The sequence below is a fragment of the Rhipicephalus sanguineus genome, chromosome 2 (assembly GCF_013339695.2).
Source record: "Rhipicephalus sanguineus isolate Rsan-2018 chromosome 2, BIME_Rsan_1.4, whole genome shotgun sequence".
In the NCBI taxonomy this organism is placed as follows: Eukaryota; Metazoa; Arthropoda; class Arachnida; order Ixodida; family Ixodidae; genus Rhipicephalus; species Rhipicephalus sanguineus.
In genome coordinates this window covers 183,499,164-183,525,025 of record NC_051177.1, presented here as the reverse complement: position 1 = coordinate 183,525,025, position 25,862 = coordinate 183,499,164, and the positions used below count along the sequence as shown (strand labels likewise).

Here is a 25,862-nt window from a genome sequence, read left to right as displayed (position 1 = left end):
GCTTGACCAGCTATAATGAAATTACCAAGCCCTCCTACCTGGCCCGCCGAACCTTTCCTCCGCCCAGCGACAAGCTGAACAGGACGCAGGCGGTGGCCCTCAAACAACTGCAGACGCGCACGTACCCCAACCCCGCACCGTGTAACAGACTACCCGTATAGATACCCGACAAATATATGCAAGGTCTGCCACACTGAGGTCGCCACATTAACTCACATGCTCTGGGACTGTTACAAAAACCCGCTAGGTGCTAACTCCGGAACCCTTCCGCCGCGGTGGGCCGCTGCCTTGCGCAGCCCCAGCCTCGGCGACCAACTTTGGGCTGTCCAGCAGGCCCGCGAGGCGGCGGTGAGGCAAGGCCTCGACGTCCCCACGTGGGAGACCTAAGGCCCGGTCGGCGAAAGCTCTGCAGGGCCATCAATAAAGTTGTTACATACCAAAGACATCTTTGTGAATACGGGCCCAGCTATCTGCCACGCCCACGTTAACAAGCTCAGGCCTATTCTTGCCGAACGCGTTAGCGTTGAAGAGCTCGTGTCGTAGAAAGTGGGTTGTTGGCGTCGGTGTGTTGTCCGTGAGGGAGAAATCCCGACTAATGCAATAATGCAAGAATAAAATTCGATGTTCAAGCCTGAATCGAATACTGGCATTCTGTGTGGAAGTCGAGTAAGTCAAGTATTCTACACAGTCGCAACGCTAGCTTTCGAAACCGCTTCGCAAAAAAAATTCAAGCAGTTTCAAGCTTCAGAAACACAGGCCTCATATCGGGCGAAGAGTCACGTTAACAGACGCACTGCTGCGTGGCAGAAGCGTAGAATTGTACGAGGCGTTGCGCCATGTCAATTGCGTAACGAGTGGGCGACTCAAAGCTGCCAACCCATTACAACGTCCACATGACTGCATAGAGCAAATTGAACGAAGACAAGCACCTGTGTTGTGTCCTCACCTCTGTCCTTGTTGAATTTGCGTTGTGGAAACCTCATCATCATTATCGTGATCATTTTCAGCTCCAACATGTCGATAATGAGACACCAACTGACCCAAGCTACCACTCTATCATTACAAAGAACTGAGCTATATTTCATCATCATCATCATAGTAATCATCATCAGCCATAGCATCAACAAAGTGCGTATCTACGTGTGTATTGCATTACGGACGCATAGAAGGGTACTTCCCAAATGTAGTTGCAGTAGGCGCCCGTTCATAACGACCAATGTAACGCGCACAGACGTTACTTCCCTCCCAGCATGACCACCGAGGAACGAAGCATGGCAAACGAATGAGAAGGTGATGCGAACGGGATCCGCTAACGCTGTCGCGTTGCACTCTCAAAGTCGACGAGAAGGCGTCCTCCGGGTTTTTCTTTATGATCTAGGTATAATGAAACTAGAATTTCTTCTAGATAAAATTTAAGAGCTATTAACAGCTACATGAGCAAAGGTTTCTCTAAGGAAATTAGAGCCGTAAGCACAAGACTGTCTAATTTTGGCAACGAAAGCGGTCAACTGTTTATTGCGAGGTATGACTGGCTGTATACATATCAACAAACAAGTGTTGCGTTTGCTCCCCTATTGTGTCTGAGCTGCAACTCAGTAACACTGTCGTATTTTTCGTGCGGCATTACGAACCGTAGTTCCAATACACCTTTTTTTTTAACGGAAGCCGGGCACCAACAAAGCAACCGAGATTGTCACGATTTATCATTTTTACTTGCGACCGTGCTAAGAGCAGTTCTTCATCGTCGAGCCCTAGCAGCTACATTCGATTCGTGTGCCGCTTACGTGGTTGTATTGATGGATAATTGGTTGACCGATAAAATGTGCGGTGAATGTGCGGCGTTCCCGTGTTCACCATGATGTTTACCAAGATGATCGTAACGACGTCTTCATTGCCGTGACGCGCAGCATAACGTGCAATAGGATTTAACTTACGTCGCCTTAGGTTTAAGCTCTTGTGCTTCCAAAGGTATCAAATCACAGTGCTCTGTAAGTTTCGTCGCCCACTAATCACATCGTCTACATTATTTGATGAACGGCATGACACTCTTTCTTTCCCTAGTCTCCACTCTCATGGTTAGCCTATTCTTTTTAGGAGACTAATTTACTGAAAATAAAATCGGCCCAGATATCAACCTTTACTAACCATCAATACTTCACGTTTAAATTTCACTTTCACACAACTTGTGTCGGAACCAACTAGAATTGGTACTACTTCATCTGACACCCGATCTTTGCCACTACGCCTGATTTAGCATATTCTTTTAATACTTTTTTAGTATATTCTTGAACTTATTCTACCTGGATTAAGCGATCACTTGTTTACAATAGTTGTGTAAGAGCCTGCCTTAGATGTCAGAAGAACAATGTAACATTGATCACCATGCATAGGCGTGCGGAGGACGATTTTTCATTAGGTTGGGAGCTAAGGTCCATCACGGCGAACCCCTCTCCTCCCCCCTCCCCTCCCCTTGGTTGGTCGAGTCCGATAAGCTTCGCAATGAATGTAACAATGGAAATGAAGCATTGACGTGCTCTTCCCAACGGCCAGTCTCTGGTACCCTGCTTTTTAGGGGTGAAGGTGGGAGGTAATCAGGTTTTGAATGCAATGTCAGAGAATGCCCTATCCGCAACTGTGCCCATATTGCAGATAAATTTGCATGGATCTGGTGGCAGGCACGGAAACGTCACAAACGCAGCCCCGTGACTCCATCTGTCGGCGATCATAGCGACGAGCGGTGCGGCAGCTGCGCAGCATTCCGTTGCTCACGTCTCGAGCTTCTGGAGCGCTTCCCCGCAGCGACGCACTGAGGCCATCTGACGGTCCATGCTGGCGGCGGCCAATTGATTTCGCACGCACGCGAACACGTTGGCGCCCGCTGCCATTGGCCCACTTTTGAGGCCGAACTCGCTCCCCCTCTGGCAAGTTGAAGGACCGAGCGCGCAGTTAGGAAGCACGACCCCGCAAGCGAAAAACAAAATTCCCGCCTTTCCGAACCTTCCCCCCGCGCGCTTTCGGTACCGTTAGCGTTAACTTCCGCGGAGTGACGCTCTCTTCGAGTGGCATCTACGATTGGCTCGTCACGAGCCACGACTCGCGCATCTACTGGTCCACATTCGTCGAAGAAGGCGGAGCTTGCCTCCCGGAGTTGACGGACGTGGTTCGTCGGATTGCGCCGGAATTGGAGCGTATAGCTGCTTGGAAGCTCGGGTTCTGTGCTTTGTTTTTTTTTTATTTATTTCTTGATGCCTATTTGGCTACATTGTGCCGGGCCTGCAGGGAAGTGTGCGGAGATGCATATACAACTTCTGCGCTTGGGTGGCTCGCGATGTTGTTATTTACGCCTGCATTAGGAAAGCGCGACTTATTAGAACGCTGACGGCAGCAGCTCCGTTCTTGTATTCTCGGCTAGTTGTTCTTCCGTTACCCGTACGCCCACACTCAGAGGGTTCACTGCAGATGAAGGTCGCGATATATATATGTATATCTGTGTTTGTGTGTGTGTGTGTGTGTGTGTGTGTGTGTGTGTGTGTGTGTGTGTGTGTGTGTGTGTGTGTGTGTGTGTGTGTGTGTGTGTGTGTGTGTGTGTGTGTGTGTGTGTGTGTGTGTGTGTGTGTGTGTGTGTGTGTGTGTGTGTGTGTGATAACCAGTACCGTAGCCAGGCGGCCCAGACCCCCCCCCCCCTTATATTTCGATGACACATGATGTTTTATCGAAAATAAATCATGAAAATAGGCGTTTTCCTCAAACAGGCACTACTTTCAGCAAGTGCCCCCCCACCCGAAAAAATTCCTGGCTACGGACCTGGTAATAACTGCTAGGGTTTAACGTCCCAAAACCACGATACGATTATGAGGGACGCCGTATAGTGGAGGGCTCCGGAAATTTCGACCACCTGGGGTTCCTTAACGTGCACGTAAATCTGTGCACACCGGCCTCAAGCATTTCACCTCCATCTAAATGCGGTCGCCACGGCCGGGATTAGATTCCGCGACCTTTAGGGTCAGCAGTCGAGCATCATGCCAGTGTGTGTGTGTGTTAGGGGAGGGGGGTGGGGGACCCCGAGGCCAACTCCGGCTACATCACTGTAACAAGCTGATCAGGGGCGTAGCCAGAAATTTTTTTCGGGGGGGGGGGGTGGTTCAACCATACTTTATGTATGTTCGTGCGTGCGTTTGTATGTGTGCATGTATATATACGTAAGCAAAAGTGAAACATTTCGGGGGGTTTGCACGCCCCCTTGGCTACGCCCCTGAAGCAGATGATATCACAAGTGTACAAACAATATAGGCGGCGTCAGCACGTTGTACAAGACCCCTCGAAGTATTGAAAAGTAGCGAGGAGAACTGCGAGAATACTTCACTACGTAGTGCTTATTATCAACTAGTCATCTTGTATAAATAGATCTCACAGGCGTTAATACCCCTGAGGTGTCACTAGGAAGGCGTTACCGATGCGATGGTTCTGAACAACTACATCAACACCAGAAAAATATCTGTAACGGTTCTGAAAACAAATATTTAACCATCTTCGAGGGTGGAAAGGTGGGTGCTTTCTTTAACTTCTCTTCGTGATGCTGTGCTGGAACACTTAGAAAAATGTACCAAGAGACATTCAAGCTCGTAGAAAACAACATCCTCCTCCTGCCGTTTGATGAAGCGCAGATGTACGCATTATATCTCGCTGTGCCTGTAGCTGTAGCAGCTATACAACTTAATTGCTCACAGGCGACCACGTTTCCCGATATATTTCCAGCTATAGCATCGAAGGCCGTTTCATGCGCCTATCGTGACGTACATAAGATGTAAGTAATAAAAGGGGGAGGGACAAGAAAGTCATGGGACTAATAAACATACTGGCAATAACTTATCGACAATACGTTTATTATCTCATTATCCTTCTCATTATTTTAGTATTTTACTTACATGATATCGCTATAATTTGAGAAAGCGGAAAAGAACATATTTCCCTTATGGTTCCATGCCTTGCCATCTACGGCACAGACGTCGCCTAACTTGGGCTCATTGGCTAGAAGTTCGTTTGCTACCTAGGTTAACGGGAAGTAGACGCTTGCTTCGTTTTGAAAATCTAGGAGTTCTCATTTTTGTAATTATGCAAGTGTCCATCAACGGCACGCGGCTTGGTGTTCGAATATTTTAAATCTTGGAATAACAAATCGAATAGCGTTTCTATTCGATTCGGTACTCGAATCGAATTCTGCGTATTCTAATTATCGAATATTTTTCGCATACGTTTCGAATACTCAGCGCCGACGGGAAAACCCCAAAGGAACTAAACGTTAGAACGGCGAGGGATAATTATTCGTGTCTTGTTTGTTGATTCACCAAGATGTAAGTAGCCCAAGCTTTTGCGGGACTATCGACGCTATAATGATCACCGGATGAAGGCGTTTTTGCTGACCCTGCAACATTTTTTTCAGCACGGTCAGAAAACGCTGCCGATGGGTAGTCGAGGCCCTGAGAACACGCGAGCCAGACATTGTAGCGCAGCACGCGGCCTGGAATTTAGGTACAATTAATTATCAAAGTCAGCTAGAAATCGCTCCCCCTTCTCTCTACAAACGACGCCATATACCACGGGTCTCAAACTCACCTCAGCTAGGGGGCCGCAGTCCCGAAACTTAGTCCCGCAGAGGGCTGGGACAGTGACCAAGGTGGAAGCAGACTCCTTTGGTGGAAGCAATGAGGAGGGGGTTCCAACAAATTGTTAGCTGACGTTGCCATTCGAGAGAATGCCTTAAGTGTATGGGTCACTCCTGAAGGGTATTTGGAGTCAGGATTCGAGGAACATATCGATACCGATCTCCTGAATGAATGAAATCTGGACGCCGATTCTGAAGTACAGTTTTTGTTCTACGGTCATGCTGCAACACATAGTGACCGCACGGGGTGCCTCACGCAAAGAAAAAAAAAAATGCTTGAGACCAGCCACGTCCGTGTAGCTTATGAACATACTTATTAAGAAAAAAAAATGGGACGAAGACAGTCATGTGCGGGCTGGGCCACTAGCGAAAGGACCGCGGGACACGTGCGGCCCGTGGTCCTTTCGTCAGTCATGCATAGGGACCTCCCGCTCAAGTTTGCGCGCCGACGCCAGCGCTTGTCATTCCCCTGCCGGAAAAAGCGTACAACTGTAGAGCGCTACGACCCTTCCGCTCCCTTTGGCTCCCACGCATTTGCGAAGCGCGCGCTGCACGTGAAACCCCCCTCGTTCCGCGATGTCACCCCGACAGAAAGGGGGGAACTATTGCTGCGTCGTCAACTGTCACAATGGCCATACAAACACGAAGGGGTCGGCTCCAACAGTGAAATTCTATCGATTCCCAAACAGATGGCACGAAAAAAGCAGACGACAGGCATGGATGCGAAGCTCACGCTTGAGTGGGCACGACCACGACAACTACGAAAATAGAAAAAAAAATCATTAGCCGTTGTTGCACGTCCATTAGTTTTTTTTGGCAGATACAGTGAACTAGTTACTGAGTGTGCAGGTACAGCCCGTACAACACGTTGCACATTCGACAGGGACCAAGATAAATGTCTTGACAGCCATTGGTTCTTCCCCCGCAGATTGCACACACAAAAAAGTTTTTCTGAAAGCTGGGGGCTCGTCATTTCCCTATTACCGTATTTACACGAATCTAGGCCGGCCCCGATTCTAAGCCGACCCCTGAAATTCGCAAGGCCAGAAAAGAAAAAAAAAAACCTATTCATTGTACTCGAATCTAAGCCTACCCCCCCCCCCCCCACTTTCGCACATCGTGTTTTCGAAAAAAAACATCGGCTTAGATTCGAGTAAATACGGTAATAATGCTATGTCACGTTGATAGTACGCACGCTGTTCGTGAACTCGGAGTACAGGCTATGAGAACGGCGATAATGCAAGGAAAGACACGCGAGATAGATGTCAATTTTTGTTGCGGGAAAGAAATCAGCCCAAAAGAGACCATTTGTTTTTGGAGTGTTGCGTACCGCACGATAACTCGAATGGTTGCTAGTAAATTAAGGTATCCCAACTAATAATAGCAGTCACAGCGCCAGGGCCGCTTAACCTAAAGCACGAGAAGCTGCCTTACCCATGCATCCAGTAACAAACATAGGGAGTGCTTAGTACACGCAGCAAACCAAATAAAACAGGTATATAACTATGAACGTGCAGAACATTGTGCTAACTCCCCGTCGTAAACAGCGTCGTCCTTCACTTGCGAAATGCACTTCGCTCTGACGAGGGCGGCATCGTCTGCTATCACTTGCTCCGCATCTGCTACATGGCTGAGCAGACACTGACCTTTCACCAAATTGCTGCCACGCGGACAGAAGCGTGTACATCCTAACCGCGCGCGACGCGAAATTCTCAAAAACACGTGCAGAACGCGTGCAGCGTGCGAGCAAAGCAACGCGTTTTCAAGGCAGCTTGAAGGGGACAGCGCAGGGGTCTACACTCGAGTAACCAGTTTTCTCCCCACATTGACTGACAGCGCCCAGCACCGCAGCGCCTCCCACGGCGTGGGTCTCCCCTATAGTATAGTACAGCAAGGGGATGGGAAAGGAAAGTGAGGGTGAGGACTGATGTTAGGTTGAGAAGGGAAAGGAGAAGAGAAAGGAGGAGATGAGAGGGTATACCATAGCCCAGCTAACAGGGGCGTAGCCAGAAATTTTTTTCGGGGGGGGTTCAACCATACTTTATGTATGTTCGTGCGTGCGTTTGTATGTGTGCGTGCCTATATACGCAAGCAAAACTGAAAAATTTCGGGGGGGGTTTGAACCCCCCCAACCCCCCTCTTGGCTACGCCCCTGCCAGCTAAGTGCAGTATAACATAGCAAGGGGTGTGAAGGAGAAGTGAGGGTTAGCAGGAGAAAAAGGAGGAGAGAGGGCAATATATAAAGAGGTAAAGAAAGAAAGAAAAAAAAAGAGAAAAATACGTAGAAATAAATAGAGACATGAAAGAAAGAAGAAGATGATGATGAAGAAAGAACTGAATCTTCGTTTGCCACGTGGTGGCGCTTGCTTGCTTGCCCCTATTGACTTGCTTGCCCCTATTGAATTTATATTTTTTGGTATAATAACATAGATTTAATCAATGTAGATAAGGCATTAGGACAACATGAAACAAGGAAGTTTTTTTTTTCTTTTTTTTTTCTTTTTTATCCTTCGAGCCTGGTGGCAGACATGTCACCGCCCCGTTATAAAGGGGACGCTCATAGCATCCATCCATCCATCCTATTTTAGACATATAGATTCGCACAACGACCAATGGAACAAAAAGTTCGATGTGTAAAGACATAGGCATACAGTGGCATACAGAGATAAACCACATTGTCTGACTGCCGAATGCATTTTCGTATTCTCTGAAGGCCATATAAAGAGGTTGGTTGTGCGGATATTTCTCAATTACATAACATGGTCATACTGCTGTCATCCAGTATAAAGTACACCTTCCTGAAACCAGCCCTTTTGATGGGCTGGCTGATTGAAGTGCTTCATTCACCCTATTCGAAATTACCTTCGAGAATATTTTACGTAATATTGAAAGTTGTGAGTTAGCGCTCGTTTGTCCCTCTTTGCGTCCCTGTCAACTGTGCGCGCTACAAATTTAACCATGAATACTTACCAACTCGTCCAAATGAAAGTTCGACGAGTTTCAGTTTCTTGCTTTCAGTTTCTCTGAAAGTAAGCTAACAGGTCTGTAATTCACCATTTCTGTGTCTTCCTTCTCAAGTGTTAGTATATTATGCTGACAGTCTTCCACCTCACAGTTACAGCTGAAGTCAACGCATAGCGTATGAAGGTCGCAAGTTTTTTAAATGTAAAATTTCCTCAGTCGTTGATTAAATCAACTGCTATGCCATTTTCCGTTGTTGCTTTCCACGAATTCTGTCTGATCGCTTCGTTAGACAGCCATTTTCAAGTTTTGCTGCATTTTATTAGATGTTTTATGACCAGAAGGAGTTTGCCTACTCACGGCCTTAGACCTTCGCCAGTCACCTATGTTGGTGCTTCCGCAAACAATCAAGTTACAGTTTTTATTCCACCGGTGTCCGTGTTTGCACGCCCTGTCTTTTAAAGACGATAGTCTTTCTTGGGGAACTTAAACGCAGAAATTTTGGTCTGTCTTTCTGTTTGTCGGCACGTCACTCGATTCAGCCACCCGGCCAAAGTTGAACCACTTGCCCAAAGGCCAGCCATCTTGAACGGCTGACTAGGTTCATACTTGTGTACATTGTTGTTGATCAAAAAGCAAACATTACGCATATCTGAGGCGCAACATCACTAGGTAAGTATTAGGTGGTGTGTTCCTTTAATAGAAAATACATAGATACGTAATTCTACGAGACCCTAGTTTCTTAAGCTGCGCTGAAACTTGCCTTCCTCCGTGCCCTCTGCACGAGCTCATTGTTGTGTTTCGGTTCAGTATTGCACTGTACGAATGCCATGGGGCGCCGCTCTGGCATTTCTGTTTTACCCAGGCGACGTGTAAATAAAAGAGTGTGTGGAGAGTACTTGTTGAGTGCGGACGTTTCTTCTGCTTCGGCGCTTCGCGCCAAACCGCGTGTTCGGGCTGGCTGGCGTCCCCGCCGGTCGCGTTGGTCACCGCCGGTCTTCGCCTGCTGGTGCGCCGGGACTACCAGCCCGCAACACAGCACTCATGTTTCCCGACGTATTGCCAGATGGCGTCCATATCTCACGCAGCGCCTCTTCTATCGTCTTTAGACGACATTTGCAGCGAAGCACGCAGATACGCGGCCAATTTTTTTAGAATGAATACTTACCAACTTGCTCAGCTCTCTGTTATTCTAAACCTTAGAGTCGCTTGACAAGACGTAGTCACAATAAGACAGCCAATTGAAGCCGATCGCTTTAACCAATGACGTCATATATGACGTTGCAACTTCGGTCCGTGACCCCGAGCTGTTGAGGTGCAAATAGACGCTCCCACGACAAACCGCCTCCGGGGGCAGCGTCTGCCCCCAGTAAAGCATAGCTCAGCCGCGCGAGCATCGTGCGCAAACTTGAGCTTGGGGCTTTGGAGTGTAGAAAGTTGAAAAAAAAATTACTTGATTGTGTGAGTCGTAAGCCAATAAAAGATGGACACAATGAAATGTTCACAGCAGCGCTAGGTTATTTCGGCGCTCTTTAACTAAACCGTTAAGGCTGCTGAATAAACTGTCTTCATTTTCTACATACAGTGCTCTGCAAAGGCTGTCAGCTTACCGGTACTGTAACGGGAAGTGGAAGTGCTCACAGATAAGGGTCTCTCATTGGAGAGCACATAAAATGCTTCGAGGCTGAGCACGAAGCATTTGGGCATATTTGGCCGAGCACGAAGCACTATGGGCGAAAACGCCAAAAATGGCGCAGTATTTTCTCATTCATCGGGGAACAACGTATGCGTTCAGAAAAATGGGAAAGAATTGAGTAGGCGAGGCACGAACTCTCGTATAGAAGGGCTCTCCTTAAGCTAAGAGTATCATCATCATTATCACGTCAGCTTGCTAGTCGACGAAATGTCGAGGGGTCTGAAACGTAAGTGTACTGTCGTGGCGCATTGCCCTTGCGGCGCATTGCTCTTGAAGCCGCTAACATGGATTCCGGAGTACGACTGTTTTGTTTCAGACATCGCAGTGGAACAAGTTTCTTCTAACATTTCTTTGGTGCAGCTATATAAACTGCGAAAGTATTTTGTTTCATTTATGTATACCGTGAGACTACTTTAGCAATGAAACACCGAAGTTTATGTTGAAATACTTGAATCCGATAATTAAGGCCTCATTTACGTCAAAATATTAAACGAGAAGCTAATAAAAAGTCTCTCTCTAGTCCAAAAGAGTGGCTTGCTCGGCGAGTAGATTCAGCATCATCGTGGAAATCAAGGGAAAAGACAGAGACAAAGAAAGGACCATAGCTACACAGGTGATCCTTGTGCTTCGCGCGCTGCCTACAACACGTAGAAAGCTGCCGTGCAACGCCGCTCGCGTGCTCGGGCACTTCATGCGCACGTGACCATGCATGCGCATGACGTGTTCATGCGTATGTGTAAGATGATCCTCCGCTGCCGAAGAGAGCAGGGAAGGGATTTGGCTTGCGAAGGCTACACGGGGCGAGTTGCAAGGGTTTGAAACTTGCCTCATGGTTTCGCGCCGCTACAAATTATTGTTTTTCCCAGCTCGTAATGAACCGATTTGAAAAATTCTTGCGGCATAATGCTCTTCATTCGGTACACAACTTCTAGCGCCTAACTAAAATTTGCTATGTGGCCTGATGAGGGGCCCTTGGGGCGGGGTTCGTTAGCAAAACCTTCCGTCACTCTGCACTGGAATTATTTCAGATACCTCGGCACGTATATTAGAAAATCTGTTATGCTCATTTCTTGTTTTTTTTTTTTTTTTCATTGAACGCATCTGCGCATGTGCCAACGGTATGTATATATTTCAAGACGCCGTTGCGGAACAAGCAGTTGAAAGTAGCGCCTGTCCCTTGTGTATTTTCCCTGTCTGCTGCGTTTCACTGCGATAGCAAGCGATTGCACACATCATCAGTTGTGCCGCTGCTGTTCTAAATTTTTTCTTTTTATTAGTAAGGGCCGTGTTTGCTGAAATGTAGAACATGCTGTGTATGGGATGTCAATGCGAGTTAAAGTATGACATTAGGGCGTCTTATGCCCTCATGTGTCATGTTTCTATGCTAATATTCCAATAGACTTTTCATATTTCACAGATAACCACTTCTGACAAGGATTCAAACATATTGCACAACTTTATTTTCACATTACTAACGCCATCTTCTGAGAACATATGCGCAGGCAAAAAGATAAACAATTAAAAGCATCCATCTTTTTCTTGAAATGTAACATCACGTTGGTCAACCTTGAAATGCCGAACCAGCGGCAGTGGCATTGTTGAACATTATGTACAAGTTTGGCAGTGTGGCCCGCTCAAAAGTGATTGAGCTGGATGGGGAGGTTGATGCAGGGGTAGTGGTGGCGAAGGTCACTTCCATCACTGCACCTTGACGATCATGATTGGCCTCAACGACACCCATGAACACGACAAGGCAGGGACAGCTCTCGGCTGCAGCTAAAGAAAGAAATAAAGCGAAACAAAGATAAAGACTTCCTGGTGCAGCAAATAGGGCTTGTGATGAGTGCCACCCGGCTAAAAAATGGCCACGACTATTAGCGATGTCACTAGAACCACACATAAAACCAGTAAACATCAACAAGAAAATGAATATGCGAATCCTTGCTAGAAACACTAGTCGGATTGAAAGCTAACATAACAAAATTTAATAGAAGCAAATCTGAAGACAGGCAAACAAACAAATGTCACACTAATTACAGAAAACAAGTGCTACATTTCTTGCTGCCTACATTACTAAACGCAGTTAGAAATCAACAGCTTTTTAATATCCCATACACTGAAATTTCTTTGAGTGAACTACGAAACATACGTCAGGGAAGGACACTAACAAACTTAATCACGCTTATAAATGCTTTGGGTATTTTTTCGGTAGTTAGTGAAAAGACCCTTCGAGAGTGCCGGGTAATGTTGCCATGAGCAGTGGCGTATCAACTCGTTCGCGAGTGGGGGGGGGGGGGGGGGGGGCTGGTGTCGTTCACTCTGTCCGTCGTGTATGTCTATATATATATATATATATACAGGGCGTCTTATGCCCTCATGTGTCATGTTTCTATGCTAATATCCCAATAGACTTTACATATTTCACAGATAACCACTTCTGACAAGGATTCAAACATATTGCACAACTTTATTTTCACATTACTAACGCCATCTTCTGAGAACATATGCGCAGGCAAAAAGATAAACAATTAAAACCATCCATCTTTTTCTTGAAATGTAATTCTGACGAAGGCTGGCCCACCAGCCGAATATTCTCACTCATATATATATATATATATATATATATATATATATATATATATATATATATACACACACACACACACACACACACACACACACACACACACACACACATATATATATATAGAGAGAGAGACTATATATGCGCTCAATTTTGCGTGATTTTTCATATTCTAAAGATGATTAGATGATTTCCTTTTCAGAACTGTTGTCTGAAATCAAGGCAGAATCTTCACAAACAGATTGTGCAGCCTGGGCCGCCCTATACTGCGACAACACAGCAGTGTTTAATAACATTTTGGAAATACTACCGTGAAGTTTACAAAGTAAAGCCACATTTAACCTGTTATTCATCTGAGCATCCCATCTGCAAACTGCACAGTCTCAGTTGGGCGTTGTAAATATGATGAGTACGAAGAACCTGCTATGACTCTAGTACCTTAAGTTCTATCTTATTAAACAAAACATGTGGCTGACAAAGCAAGGTACTTCGCAGAAGTATTGAGAATAAGCCGAGTGCCAATTTCTTTATTGTTAGAGCCCTCTAATATAAAGTGTGTCTAAAGAAGAAGACCAAGTGCAGTCAATTAATATTTATGCAAATCGCACTGACCTGGTTCTGTGCATTATAAGATGATAAATGGCTACGAATTTATATACCAGATGTCGTTCCTTACCCTCCTACTTTTCCCAGCTTGTAGGGGTGGAAGAGAAAACGGTGAAGTGGCCCTTTACTCCTCCCCTCCGCCTCACTTAAGAAAATTTAGCCTACGTAAACTGTGTAAGGTCACACTTTCTTTAAAAAAATGCGGGTGATTATAACATTGAACTACCCCGCATTGTTTGTTTCCGGATAGGTCGTTAGCTGTTAATGATCGGTCGAAATATTCTGGGTCATGCGACAGCACCTGCTCGTAAAACGCAACAAATTACGTGTAAGTGATCCACCGCGTAATTATCACTTACGCATGACTACCTAAAAAGTTAATATTAAATAATCTGTTTTCAATACGGCGTATTGTCGGTCATTGGTTCTTCACTATTCGTCAAAAAATTTCCGTGTGCCATAAAATTGTCTCCTTGCTATGCGACGCCACAAGGCTGCGAAGTGTGCACAATAAGCAGCGCATGACTGTGCTCAACAATAACTAAATTTTCTTTTGAATAGCCAGACAGTGTCTCATTCTGAACGTAATTCAAGAAGGCTGCCCGCCAATCACATTGGCTGTGACTACTTATAGCAGCGGGCAAGATGGATTCATATGTGCATAAAAGAGACTTTCAGTTGTAGTCTAAGGATGCTGAGCTGTTTTTGCGCGTATAAACTCTGCATGAACTCATCGTTGCTGACAGAGAGGTAAAGAGAGAAATAAACATTATTAGGAACAGACACAATCCTTTGCAGGTGGGCAGCCTTCTTAGTCCAGAAAACCGTGGACGCTGATCATCTCCCTGGTGAAGTAGATCAAGTAACGGGACAAACTTGTAAGCTCAGCTTCTTAATGTGCTCGAGTCCACTGCCTTGTTACAAACCGCCACGATGGCTGCAGGCTGCTACCATATGATAAGCAAGGTGTAGCAGGCTAATCAGAAACTAGTGGGAATTTTTTTAGCTCGCCTGGCTCGGCACAACTAAAATACTCGACACTTCTGCACACTCATCCATTCACAGCAGCTTGGATAAGAAGCAGCGGCGATGCTATTTGTTTTCAAAGGAAGAAACTACATTTCCTGAAAAAGAAGAGCATTTGATTGGGCTATAGAATGTTTACGTGGTTCCCGCCCGTATTTGCGTCGCTGATTACTTAAATTTCAGGCTAGGCAGACCAAAATAAGATCATGACAGATTGCTGTAATGTTATAGACCCCCTGCTGAGCGATAGCTTCCTCTGCAATGCTCGAGCGCAAGGCACGAAAGCGTGGAATAGGTGGACCGCACCGCAGAGAGCCTACAGTGCGTGGTCATGACACACGGAGGACAGTCGTCACAGCAGAATCGTAGGACACATTTTGTTAAATAATTACGTTATTGCTGCGTTCATGTAAAACTTTGCCTTGCTAGTTAGTTTCCCAGTCTGCAGCTGACAATGACCACTGTCAAAAGTGGGGGGGCTCCGCCCCCCTAACATTTTCAGTGGGGGGGCTAGCGCCCCCCCTGCCCCCCCGGTAGATACGCCTATGGCCATGAGACACCTGTGAAACACTTAAAAGCTTTCTAGGAATGGCCAACTACTTGAAGTTTGCCCAAACATGTCAGAAATAGCCCAACTCAAGAATGCTCTTTTAAATGCAAAAAGCCAGTGACAGTGATGCTACCGCAGACTTCTGATTTGGAGCAATTTTCGGAGCAGCAATATCTTCATTTTGGAGCACTTTGGAGCAGGTAATATTGCATCTGGGAGCAACTCTGGAGCAGCTAATTCCACATGCTGGAGTACATTGGAGAAGCAAGTTGCATTTACATTCAAGCACCTGAATAATTATTACGGGGCTCTTATGAATTGCTAGAAATATTTGGATTGATTGCATATCTCATGTAGAAATCGTCTCAGGAGCACTCCACATTTCACTCGATAATGCAAAAATAAGGGCGCCATGCCGTTGACTGTTCTGGAATAACCTCTTCAGCAATTATTTTGAGCAATTGTACATTATGAAATGACACTCTAAATACATCTATGCAGTTATCAGCAGACGTGGCAGAGAAACGCCGTGACGTACAAAAGTGCCTCAATGCTGAAGAGTCACACTGTCCCTAATGCATTTCTCTAACACGACTCCCAGGCGAAAGCCAGGTTCTTTTTCTTCTTGATCGATTGCATAGGTGGGCGCAACATGACATCACAGACAGCCTCAAAAGGCCAACCGCCTCCGACAGTCCCTCCGCTCTTTCTGAGGCGTCTCTGTGCTGTAGCAAGAGCATTTTCGCAGTGCTTCCAGACTTTCGTTTGCGCATGCGCCAGGTTGCCTGGAAGGTGGAGATCCGCTTCAAATCGAGCTTCCGCGAAAGTGTCCAAAAGTGTGTTCAATGGGAGACTATGTGATGTAACAAACTTCGCCCTCCTGTTACAGCGAAGCTGTATATGGCTAGGACATTCCGTTTTTATGTCAAAAACCCCCTGGTGCCCTCTAGGGAGCAGTGCAAAGAAGAAAAAAAAAGCTCACAGGGTCCCTTATGCATTCGCCTAAGATGCCTCGAAGGCGAAAGTTATCTTCTTTTTTTTTCTAACTTGATGCATTGATCCTCCCCTACCCCCCTCTGAAAGCTTTCTGCACCTAACGTGATTTTGCACCGCCTGCAGTATCGGAGCCATTGCGAACTTTCAGCACCTCACCTGTTTTTGCGCTGCCTCCATGACTGGCGCACCGAGCACGGAGGCAGTGCAGAGCGACAATGTCGTGATGACGTCATGGTGTATGACATCATGGTGACCTCACAAGTTTTGGTAATATACGACGTCATCAAGTGATAATTTTTTGCATCAGTCATGTTGACGCCGCCGACGGTCAATTTTCATGTTTGATGAGACATCTACGGCTCTCGCATTAATATTGCTTATTGAACGTCAACAGCCCAGCTGTTAACAACCTAGTCTTACATACCAAACTGTCCTCAACTATGTCACCTCTGTGCCATGCACTAAACAGCTTCGCTGATCATCCATCCCACACAGTGGAATGGCTCATTTTTTTTTTATTCCGATAGCAATTACATGGACACTCTTGAAGGGTTTTTGCCGTCGCTGTTGGTGTTGCTGTCACCGTTGCCGTCATATTCCGTATAAAGTCCAAATTGATAACAACACCCCACCCATCGTATGTTCTACCCGCCAATAAAAGCTCGTGAGCGCTGCCGACGAACGCGGCTGAAGCGGAGATGAAACGAGCCGGCTGTCTCCGGAAGGCACATGCGATAGCATCTCCCGCATGCGAGGCCTGCCGTCGATTGCTTATCAAATAGGGCAGAAACGACCCGCCCATCTTTCGCAAGCAGCATGAAGGGACGCCAGGTGAGGGGAGGCTGCGTCGCTCGGAGGGCGCAGTCGCTGGTGCGCGCGCTATCTCGAGGCATCAAGAGACGGCTCGTAAAATTGCTCTGCTCTCAACGCTACAATTCGCTCTTAAAGGGACACTAAAGAGCAAAACGATTTTCCTCATATTGGCAAAGTAATCTTTCACGATACCAAAAACACCATGCTTGCAGCGAGAAGACTTTTAGCATAGTCCCTATGCTTTTAGTAAGCGAGAAAACGTGCAAAAACGAAATGTGGGTGGCGACGCCACCTACCTTGAAGTTTCTGCACCATCCGCCGTGACGTCACATGTTTTGATGGCGCCTACCAGGGACTACGTAGTGCCTAATCAATAAAAATGAAGTACATCGTCCTTTGAGGGGGCCATAGACTTAACATACCAAGTTTGGGGTAATTTTGTTGAGCCAATGGCGCCAAAATACTATAAAAATACACCTTGAAATACGTGACGTCACGCGGGGAGATTTCGGCGCGAAATTTAAAAATGAAACTTTCAACTTGATTTTCTCCTTTATTAATAAACCTATGATGGCGAAATTAACGACATTAGAGTTCTTAGAGCACAATTTATTGATCTAAACCGATTCATTGTTTCTCTTTAGCGCCCCTTTAAGCTAAACTGTTTTTTTTTTTTTCGCCGTCAGCTATTGACCCTCGAAAGCGAGGGGCGGACTTGTAACATGGCATAGTCGCTTCACAGTGGGCCTTCCGACAACAGGGCCGTCAGTGACGGGCCCGTTGCACATATTAAAACCTAACTGCGGCTGCTCCGACCAGGAGGCATGCTTTTATTATTGAGATAACAATTTTAAAAAAAGCAAGCAAAAAATTCGAATCCGGATCCTAGCACGCACGAGCTCGAAAGGCAGGGTCTTTTAGGGGGAACTTACTGCAAGAGCGACTACAAACCCGTATGTGCTGGTGGAAGGAATTACGAAAAATTTCTTCTAGATGAAGATCCGTAGATAAAGAATATTTAAGGAAACGTGTGAACGTGTTGCGCTGTTCACGTGCTCTTCTATGAACTCGAAGCACGAAAAATTCGACATTGTTCCATAGTATCCATCGCTAGCGTTCCCAGATTTCATTCCACGGTATCCAGAAAACGAAGTGGCAGACGTTCTGGCGGCACACGTGTAGTTATTAATGAACATTGCTTTAATTACATGTCGTGCGACGCTTCAAACGAGCTACCAGCATTGTTTCTAGAACAGATGACGTCCACCGATGAATTGCCGCCACACATTCACACTACCGATTGGCCTCGATGTCGTGAGCCTCTGCAGAGAGCGTGTTTTGCCGTCGAGCCGACTTTCACAACAGAAGCTGCATCTGCACCGTAAACTGCATCATGGCTTACTCGGGAAGCACGCGCGAGCGCACTTATTCAGCAAAATAATTCTCGGTCCGTGGTTGTGACTTTGGGGGCCCTGAGATCAAGCCGCACATATCTTGACGTGCCGGCGGTGCGACTACCGGTGATAGCCGCCCCCGAATTGGAGACTTTGGCGCAGTTTGGCACAATTTCCGCCGATAATATCAGGATGGCGCAGTAAATTCAATTCAGCACACTTTGGCGCAGGAGCGGAATAACTGCAGTGAGCATGGACTTCAGCGCAACACGAAAGCTTCGAACCGCTGAAGACAAAAGCCCACTTCTGTTGATGTTCAATCCAGAGAAACTGATGACAATTTCAGTGGATGCCTTATCATTTGGGTTGGTTGCAATCTGCAGCAGAAGCAGAAAGATAGGGTCCACAAACCTTGTGCATACCATGCACACCGGCCCCCTAGAGATAGTGCTGCGCAGTGGCGGTGGGGGTGACCCACCTGCACAGTTTAAAAGGGGCAGCCTGTGCGCTTCCACGGCCAGAGGGCCCTTGGCTACTGCGAAAGAGAGAAGCTGCCACCCGCGCTGTCGGATAGCTGCAGCCCCAGCTCACGGACTACACCTCCCTGTCCCGTGTTCCTGGACTGACTTTTTTGTATGAGCCGTAGTCTTAAATAAATTGTTGCTTGTTGTACCTTGAAGCCTTTGTCATACTCAGTCAGCCGGCAGTCTGGGTGTGGCTTCCGACTAGTAAAGGCGTCGGTACTGGCTGGCCTCCATGTTCTCTCTGAGGGCTCTGGCCGTACGGTAGCCCTGAGCTTACAACGTTGACGATTTGGAAGTTGCGGATGTACACATGCCTAACACTGGTGCAGATATTTACACTAAGCACTCGAACAAACCGGGGCCTACAAATTCCCCCCAAAAATGCATAAGGCGAGCTGCCTCTCTCCCGTCAACTACTGCATCCAGCTCTTCTGACTCACCCGCCATGAAAGCTACAAAGAATTGACATGGGTAAATAATTACAAGTCCAAAAGATTTACAAATCATGCGTGTATGGGGCTAGTGTGATGCATATTCGCTGGAGATGAAGGGAGTGTTCACACCACTTGAGATTTTGTCGGCAGTAATGAACTTGAATACACGTTACACGCAACAGGAAAGGTACCAACAAACAAGGAAACGAAGGCGCTTCTGGGAGTCAACTTAGTTATGAGTTACCATGTGTTGCCAGCGCTCAGAAAGTATTGGTTACCTGCCTAACCTTGTCTTGCCTTTTATTGCCAGTGTGATGCCTCTTCATCGCTTTGAGCAGCTGTATTTTGCAGACGAGTTTCAGCCGAGTAGAGAGCAGCCCAACTTTGACACAGCCTACAAAGTGTGGCTTCTTATAGTATATTGCAACGGTCAAAGGTGATTGCTGGAAGCGCAAATTGCGCGAAGTCGAAGACTGAAAACCATGCGATAAGTTTTTGCACAGTCTGCACAGTGCAAGAAATTGTTTTCTAAACTTCCATATGGCAAAGAAGTATCGACCACTACTTCAGCGTGTTGGTTCCCTTAAGGTACATAGGTACGTCTGTGTTCCAGCCTATAACTTCTTTCTTATAAATACAGTTATCATTTTAACTGCTTTTTTGCTCTTCGTAAGGCCAACGCAAACAAAATGCATCATTGTATCACGTTTCCAGTCTCTGTTTTTCTGGTGTACCTCAGGGGGTTAATCTTTGCAGGCAGGATTTACAAAGTTCTGAGCAGGTTATCAACACTTTAAGCCGCTGACAGATCAACAGTCGACGACTGTGACTGCAGACGATAATGCTAGTTAAGAACTTGTCCACTACATTGCGAGTGTGAACACAAGTAAAAGGATGAGAATCTTTCATCTTCCTTCTTAGAGCTGATGAATGCACTCACCAACTCTGCCGAAATGTGGATGGTTGGTGCCTCGACTGTTGCAACTCCTTGGACAATATTAAGAAATGTGTGTAACGCAGCAAGCAGAAATACCAAAGAAAAAGACAATAAACAATTTAATGCGAAAGTAAGGTAGAGAAGTGTGGCAATTTCTTCAACAATAAGGTTTGTAGATAGTACGGCGTCCAATTTTTTACGTATTTAGTTGAATTCGGTACAACAAATACCACTACAACAAAATTTCCACCCCAACAAAAAGATTCCTGATGCCCTGTCAACCACCCATACAAAACACCAAGAGAGGTTTATTTTTCCGAGTACCTACTTCCACTTCAATGAAGTTTTGACGAGTGCTACCGCATAAGAAAGGAGCATGTGTCTGAGGTTGCTATGAAAACGTAACGGTAACTCGACAATTAATTGTTAGCTCATGACTTCCACAGCAGTGCGACTGCTTATCCTGATCTGAGGCGCACGTCCTGATCAATTTTTCACTGAGATGCTCAGTAACAGATTGTCTATCCCCCATGATGCAGCAGGTAGGTTTCATATGCAAGCGATACTCAAGAACTACGCCAAGTTCCTGCGACTGCACCCATTGCACTGAGACAAAATGAAACTACAGCTTGTCATACTATTCCTGCAATCGTGGATGATGACCATATTGTTCTCAAGGCAAGCACGGTGAAACCGCATGAGTCCAAGCAAAACTTTACTGTATGGCAACCGGTTCGAGAGAAATTGCAGTCGTGTCGACGCGATGATAAATGGTGAGCACCAAACTGTGAAAATGAGTGTGCTACCAACTTACACCCGAGCCAAAGCAACGCTGCTTGTCGCAACCGCTACAGAAAAAAACCTCGGCAGACGTGATCATGGATAGCAACAATGCATTTCTAAAGACACATGTACATGGTGCCAAGATCAAAACTACTATTCACTGTAACTGCTGTGAACGAAACCACGGTCACTATCGTTGCGATCAATGAAACAGACCACACAGCTCCGTAGGTATGCTGCCAATGTATTGTTCATGAAAAAAAAACATGATTGATCCCTCCGTCATAGGAATCGGAATAATACGAAAGTAAACGTGCCCTTACAGAAGTAACTGAATGCTTACTGTACATTGATATAAGAGAGTATGCACAATGTATATTGATGTCTGGCACAGTTTAACGTGTGTGCACCCACTTTGATGATTGGTAGGACATCTCCATTCCGACGACTAACGTCCATGTTAAATGATTAAACAAACCCTTGTGGTAGCTGTAGTAGTTAACGGTGAAAGCGTAATCAGAGAACGAGGTGTGATAGCCAGAAGAGCATCGCATATTGGACGCAGAACTTGGTCGCCATCCCGCGGCATGTTAAAATGTGATTGAACACCACGGCCGGACTAGAGGGAAACGCAAAGCGCGTCGTGCCGCCTCGGTAGCCTGGCCTCGATTTTTCTCGGGGCGAGCGCGTGAGCGTGGAACGCGGTGTTACAACCAGGTGAGGCAGGCGCGCGTCGCAGAGCTATTTTTGGTTTGTATTAGTGTGATGCTATGAGCGAGGCCCGACGCTTTTACGACGCTTAGGCTAAGATCGCCACCTCGCGGTCTGTTAAGGCATTGACAAAATTCAACTTCTATTGAAAACGCGCCGAACGGGACGGACGCGTAACGCATTGCAGGTGCTAGTCGCGGAGGCCGCAGCAATGACAAATTACTTTACCTTACCACTCCCAGAGGTCAACACCACCCAGCCAACCGGGAGAGTGGTAGATATAAAAGGCGCGTTTGTAAAGCCTCCAGAGTCTGTGACCGTGGCGCAGTGGATAGTGTGCCCGGCATCAGTTGTTGCGGACCGAGCGGTCGTGAGTGCGATGCCCGTTGACGGTACCTTTTTTTCTTTGCCATCTGATCGTGTACATTTTTTCGACGTCATTTCCGTGACGGAAATGCGTCACTGAAGTCTTGGTGGACCCCGGCATAAAACACTTTCGTGTTAAAAAATTTATTTGTCATTAAAGGGCGTGCAGCATTCCTGTGTTCCTGTGGTTTGCTAATGAATAAGGCAGTGCAGACTTCGGCACTTCATTTTCACTTGGCCGCCAGCAGCTTTTGCGACACGCATTCGTAGCGCCCCACATTCAGAAGCTCCAAGGGTCGTCTGAATAACACTGTGTGTGGCCAGATATGCCTGAGATAGCGAGAGTTCGATGCCAATAAATAACGTGTATGCTTCCTGGGACCAGAGGATAAGTCACAATTATCAGATGTTCCGACACTTGTGCACTTTATATATGAAATTTTGCAGCAACAAAATTCTATGACAAATTTTTTTCATCCCTCCTGTCAATTTTGTTGAGACGGGATTTGACTGTGTATCAAATTATGCCCTATATCGAACCAATAGCCTCGTACTTTTTTGCCAGTTCGAGATAACCAGGTTCGACTACACTGCTAAACGTTCACCAAAGTGACATTCAGAGTGACAGTTGATGACAGAGCCATCACTTATGGAGCAGGGATGGGAGCACTGGGAAAATGGGAAACCTACGCCTCTGGTTGATGGCTTGGAGAACTGTAGCTCTGTTCCTCCGTGACAACCAGCATGTCTGAACGAAACGAAAACCAAAAAATGAAAAAAGAAAATATTTTTGACCGGAACGAAACCACAACCAAAACATAATCTATTATTTTGTTCCGGAGTAAAAAGAATATTTTGGTTTTCCGTTTAAGGGAAAAGTTGGCCATCCAGAACAACCGAGGTCATGTTACGTGAGCATTAATGCATATCTCAGGAGACAGCATTAGCGCATATCTCAGGCAGGGATTCCAAAGTAAAGATGTGTTGAAATTTTGCAAAAAAAAAATAAAAGGAGTGGCAACCAGAGCTGTTTCTATTATTGCAAGTGGACCTTGGTGTGCCAGTCACACAGGACAGCGTGGAGAGGGCATTCTCGGAGCTGAAGTTGGTTTATCAGAACAGCGGTTTCACATATCCAGAGACTACGCTTGATGTCATGCTGCTTCTGAGATCATGCTCGCTCCCTTGAGTCAAAGCACTCGGCCTGCTTAGAGAATTCATAATTCATTTATGAGGAAAATAAGTACTATGTTATTAAATACTACGTTAAATAAATCGTTACTGTTACATTAACTTCAAATTTTTGCATACAAATAAAAGCCCTTACAGAACATTTTATTTTTGTTCCAGAACAGAAACGAAACAGAACCTTCCTCGGTGTCACAACACGAAAACCGAAATGAGAAACATTTCGTTCTGACACCCTGGTGATAACGCATCACCGGTTCGTCTGTGCCTCGTGGTATACAGTAGACTCCCAGTAAATGGAAATCTTTTAAATGGAACTGCTGCTTAAATGGAAAAACTGCCTCTAATATGGCTGGTTTCGTACTTGTACAGTCAACGCCAGATTTTTTGGACTCTCTAGGGCCCGCAAAGTGGCGCAAAAAAACGAATCCATGCTTTTTTATTCCACTCAAGCGGTCAGATCGCCACATCCATGTCCAAAATAGCTTTAATGCCTCCCAGTACACTTATCAGGCATTTTGGTGCACACCCAGGCTCTCGCGAATACATTCGGTGCCTGCCACGAACCCCGCTTAAATATACATGCCAACCGCCACTTGCAAATTTTTCTCGTGATGAGCGCCGCTGATACCAGCAAAGCGCGGAATAGATTACGGCTGTCTCACATGGAGCATTCAGAAATGATGACGCGGAACACAGACTGTGGCGGAAGAGCGGACGACTTGTACGGCTTTCCCCGATGCGTGTGCGCACGTAAACGATGCGCACACACATCACCAAACCTCCGCCAATATGCAGCATGTGCTGCCGTGTAAAGCCAATCGTTTATAGTTGTGTGCAGCACATCACCAACTAAGCAGACGCCGTCACTGTACTGTTGCTGTACCGTACGCATGCATTTGTCATGAAAGGGTTCGTGATGCCCACTCCGTTCCTGAATGCACACAGGCGCGGCAATGGTGAGCGAGTTTCGTTCATGAAGGCAACGCGTCTATGCGGCGCACTTAACGGTCTCACACAAAGAGGCAGCATGAATGGCGGCGCGGCGCGTTTGGGTCCTTGCCTATTAAATGCATGCAGTACGCATGCAACTCCGCTAGCCCACACGCACTACTAAGCAGGTAACTGAAGATCCTTATCGTAAGGGTTGTCAGTGATTAAGCCGTATTGGCGCGTTTGCCACCTGCCACCATCATGCCTCCGTGCATTTTCGCTGCTTATCCGTAAAGACATCGCCGCACGACGCCAAAATAGCGGCCCCTTGGAATTTGTGGTCTGCATCACCCTATAACGCTTCGGCATTGCGGCAAAGCTGACTTTCGGACACTACTACTGTCACAAATGGATAGACTTGTGAAAGCGCTGGTTCGAGCCTACAAGATGATAGACGCGGCAGAGGCGGGGCTTCAATTAATGCCTTCTGGACCCACCAGTTGGGCAGAAAGTCCAAAAAATCAGACGTGGAAGAGTTACAGCGTCCGCAATTTCGGACATTCTTATACATTGACGTCTATGAGGCTGGTGACGGTGCCGCAAAAGCGTCCGAATTTTCTAGCATATCTGGAAAACCGGGCGTCCAAAAAATTGGCAGCTGACTGTATTCTGTGCTCTTGTACATCTCTCAGTGAACTGTACTCCTATTAAACGGAAAACATTTCCCTGGTCCCTTCACGTTCCGTTTAACGAGAGCCTACTGTAGTTGATATAGTGGCCAGAAAAGTTTACCTAGCGTCACGAGCAAGCTGGCCAGGTGGAACGAGTTTGTGATACAGTTAGCAGATGGCATGGATATGCTTTGCACTAAACAATATTTTTCACTCCTTCCCTGTAGCAAAGCCCCAACTAACATCAACGATGAAGTAAACTAGTGGTCAATCTATGCAGCTTCACTGTATATTGAGAAACACTTACCGTCATAGTAGTTGGTAGCAAGGCTCTTCACGTAGGCGTTTCAGAGCACCTTCTTTTGAAACACCTGACTGGCTCCACTGCCATGGGACTTCGCCCTCTTTGCCGCAAAAGTAGGCTGTGATGAGGTTCCTTGTGTGCGCTGCCTCAGACGTGTGGTTCCTCGAAAGGGTTGCTTCAAGGGGGAAAAAGTGCTTCTCTTTGTCCCATAGAATAATATTTCTCATGATTGGACGCCAAGGTCCTTCCTTCACATTGCCAAAATCATCCTCTTGGTCTGGATAGTCCTTCGACAGTGGTTCGAGGTCCATTACGAAGTTGTGCAAGACACACGCAACTTTGACAATATAGTCCACATCTGCGGGGGGCAAATTAATTTTCCGAAGAAGGATCTGCCACCGAAATACTGTGAGGTTGAAAGCATTTTCGGCACACCGTCTGTAAAGGTGAAGGAGTACACACAGTAAGCTTCATGTTTTCAGATTATTCTGGGCAAACCAGCGTTAGTTAAATTACCTATGATAGCTAAGCTTCCACCCCTCACCGACTGTGAAGTTTATCCAGTTTGAAAATAGGCTATGAGCAGTACCGTGAACACTTGAAAATTAATAGCTTACTTTCATACACGCACCCACGAGATATTCACTACACATGGGTCACAGAAAAACAGTCATACAAGATAGAAGTCACAAACCCAATGGGCAACGGAAATCTAGTGGACAT

At 46.3% G+C, this 25,862-nt stretch overlaps 1 protein-coding gene across 1 annotated transcript in view; it reads right to left on the bottom strand.

The window, feature by feature from the left end:
- Positions 1–11,774: 11,774 nt before the first annotated feature.
- The window catches only part of LOC119383912 (uncharacterized), a 56,068-nt gene continuing 41,980 nt past the window's right edge, over positions 11,775–25,862 (bottom strand). Inside the window, exons 6-7 of the mRNA XM_037652185.2 lie at positions 25,143–25,577; positions 11,775–12,095 (exon numbers count right to left, since the gene is read on the bottom strand). Of these exons, the coding sequence (XP_037508113.1) occupies positions 25,145–25,577 (433 nt within the window). The 3' untranslated portion in view covers positions 11,775–12,095; positions 25,143–25,144. The remainder of the gene's footprint in view (positions 12,096–25,142; positions 25,578–25,862) is intronic.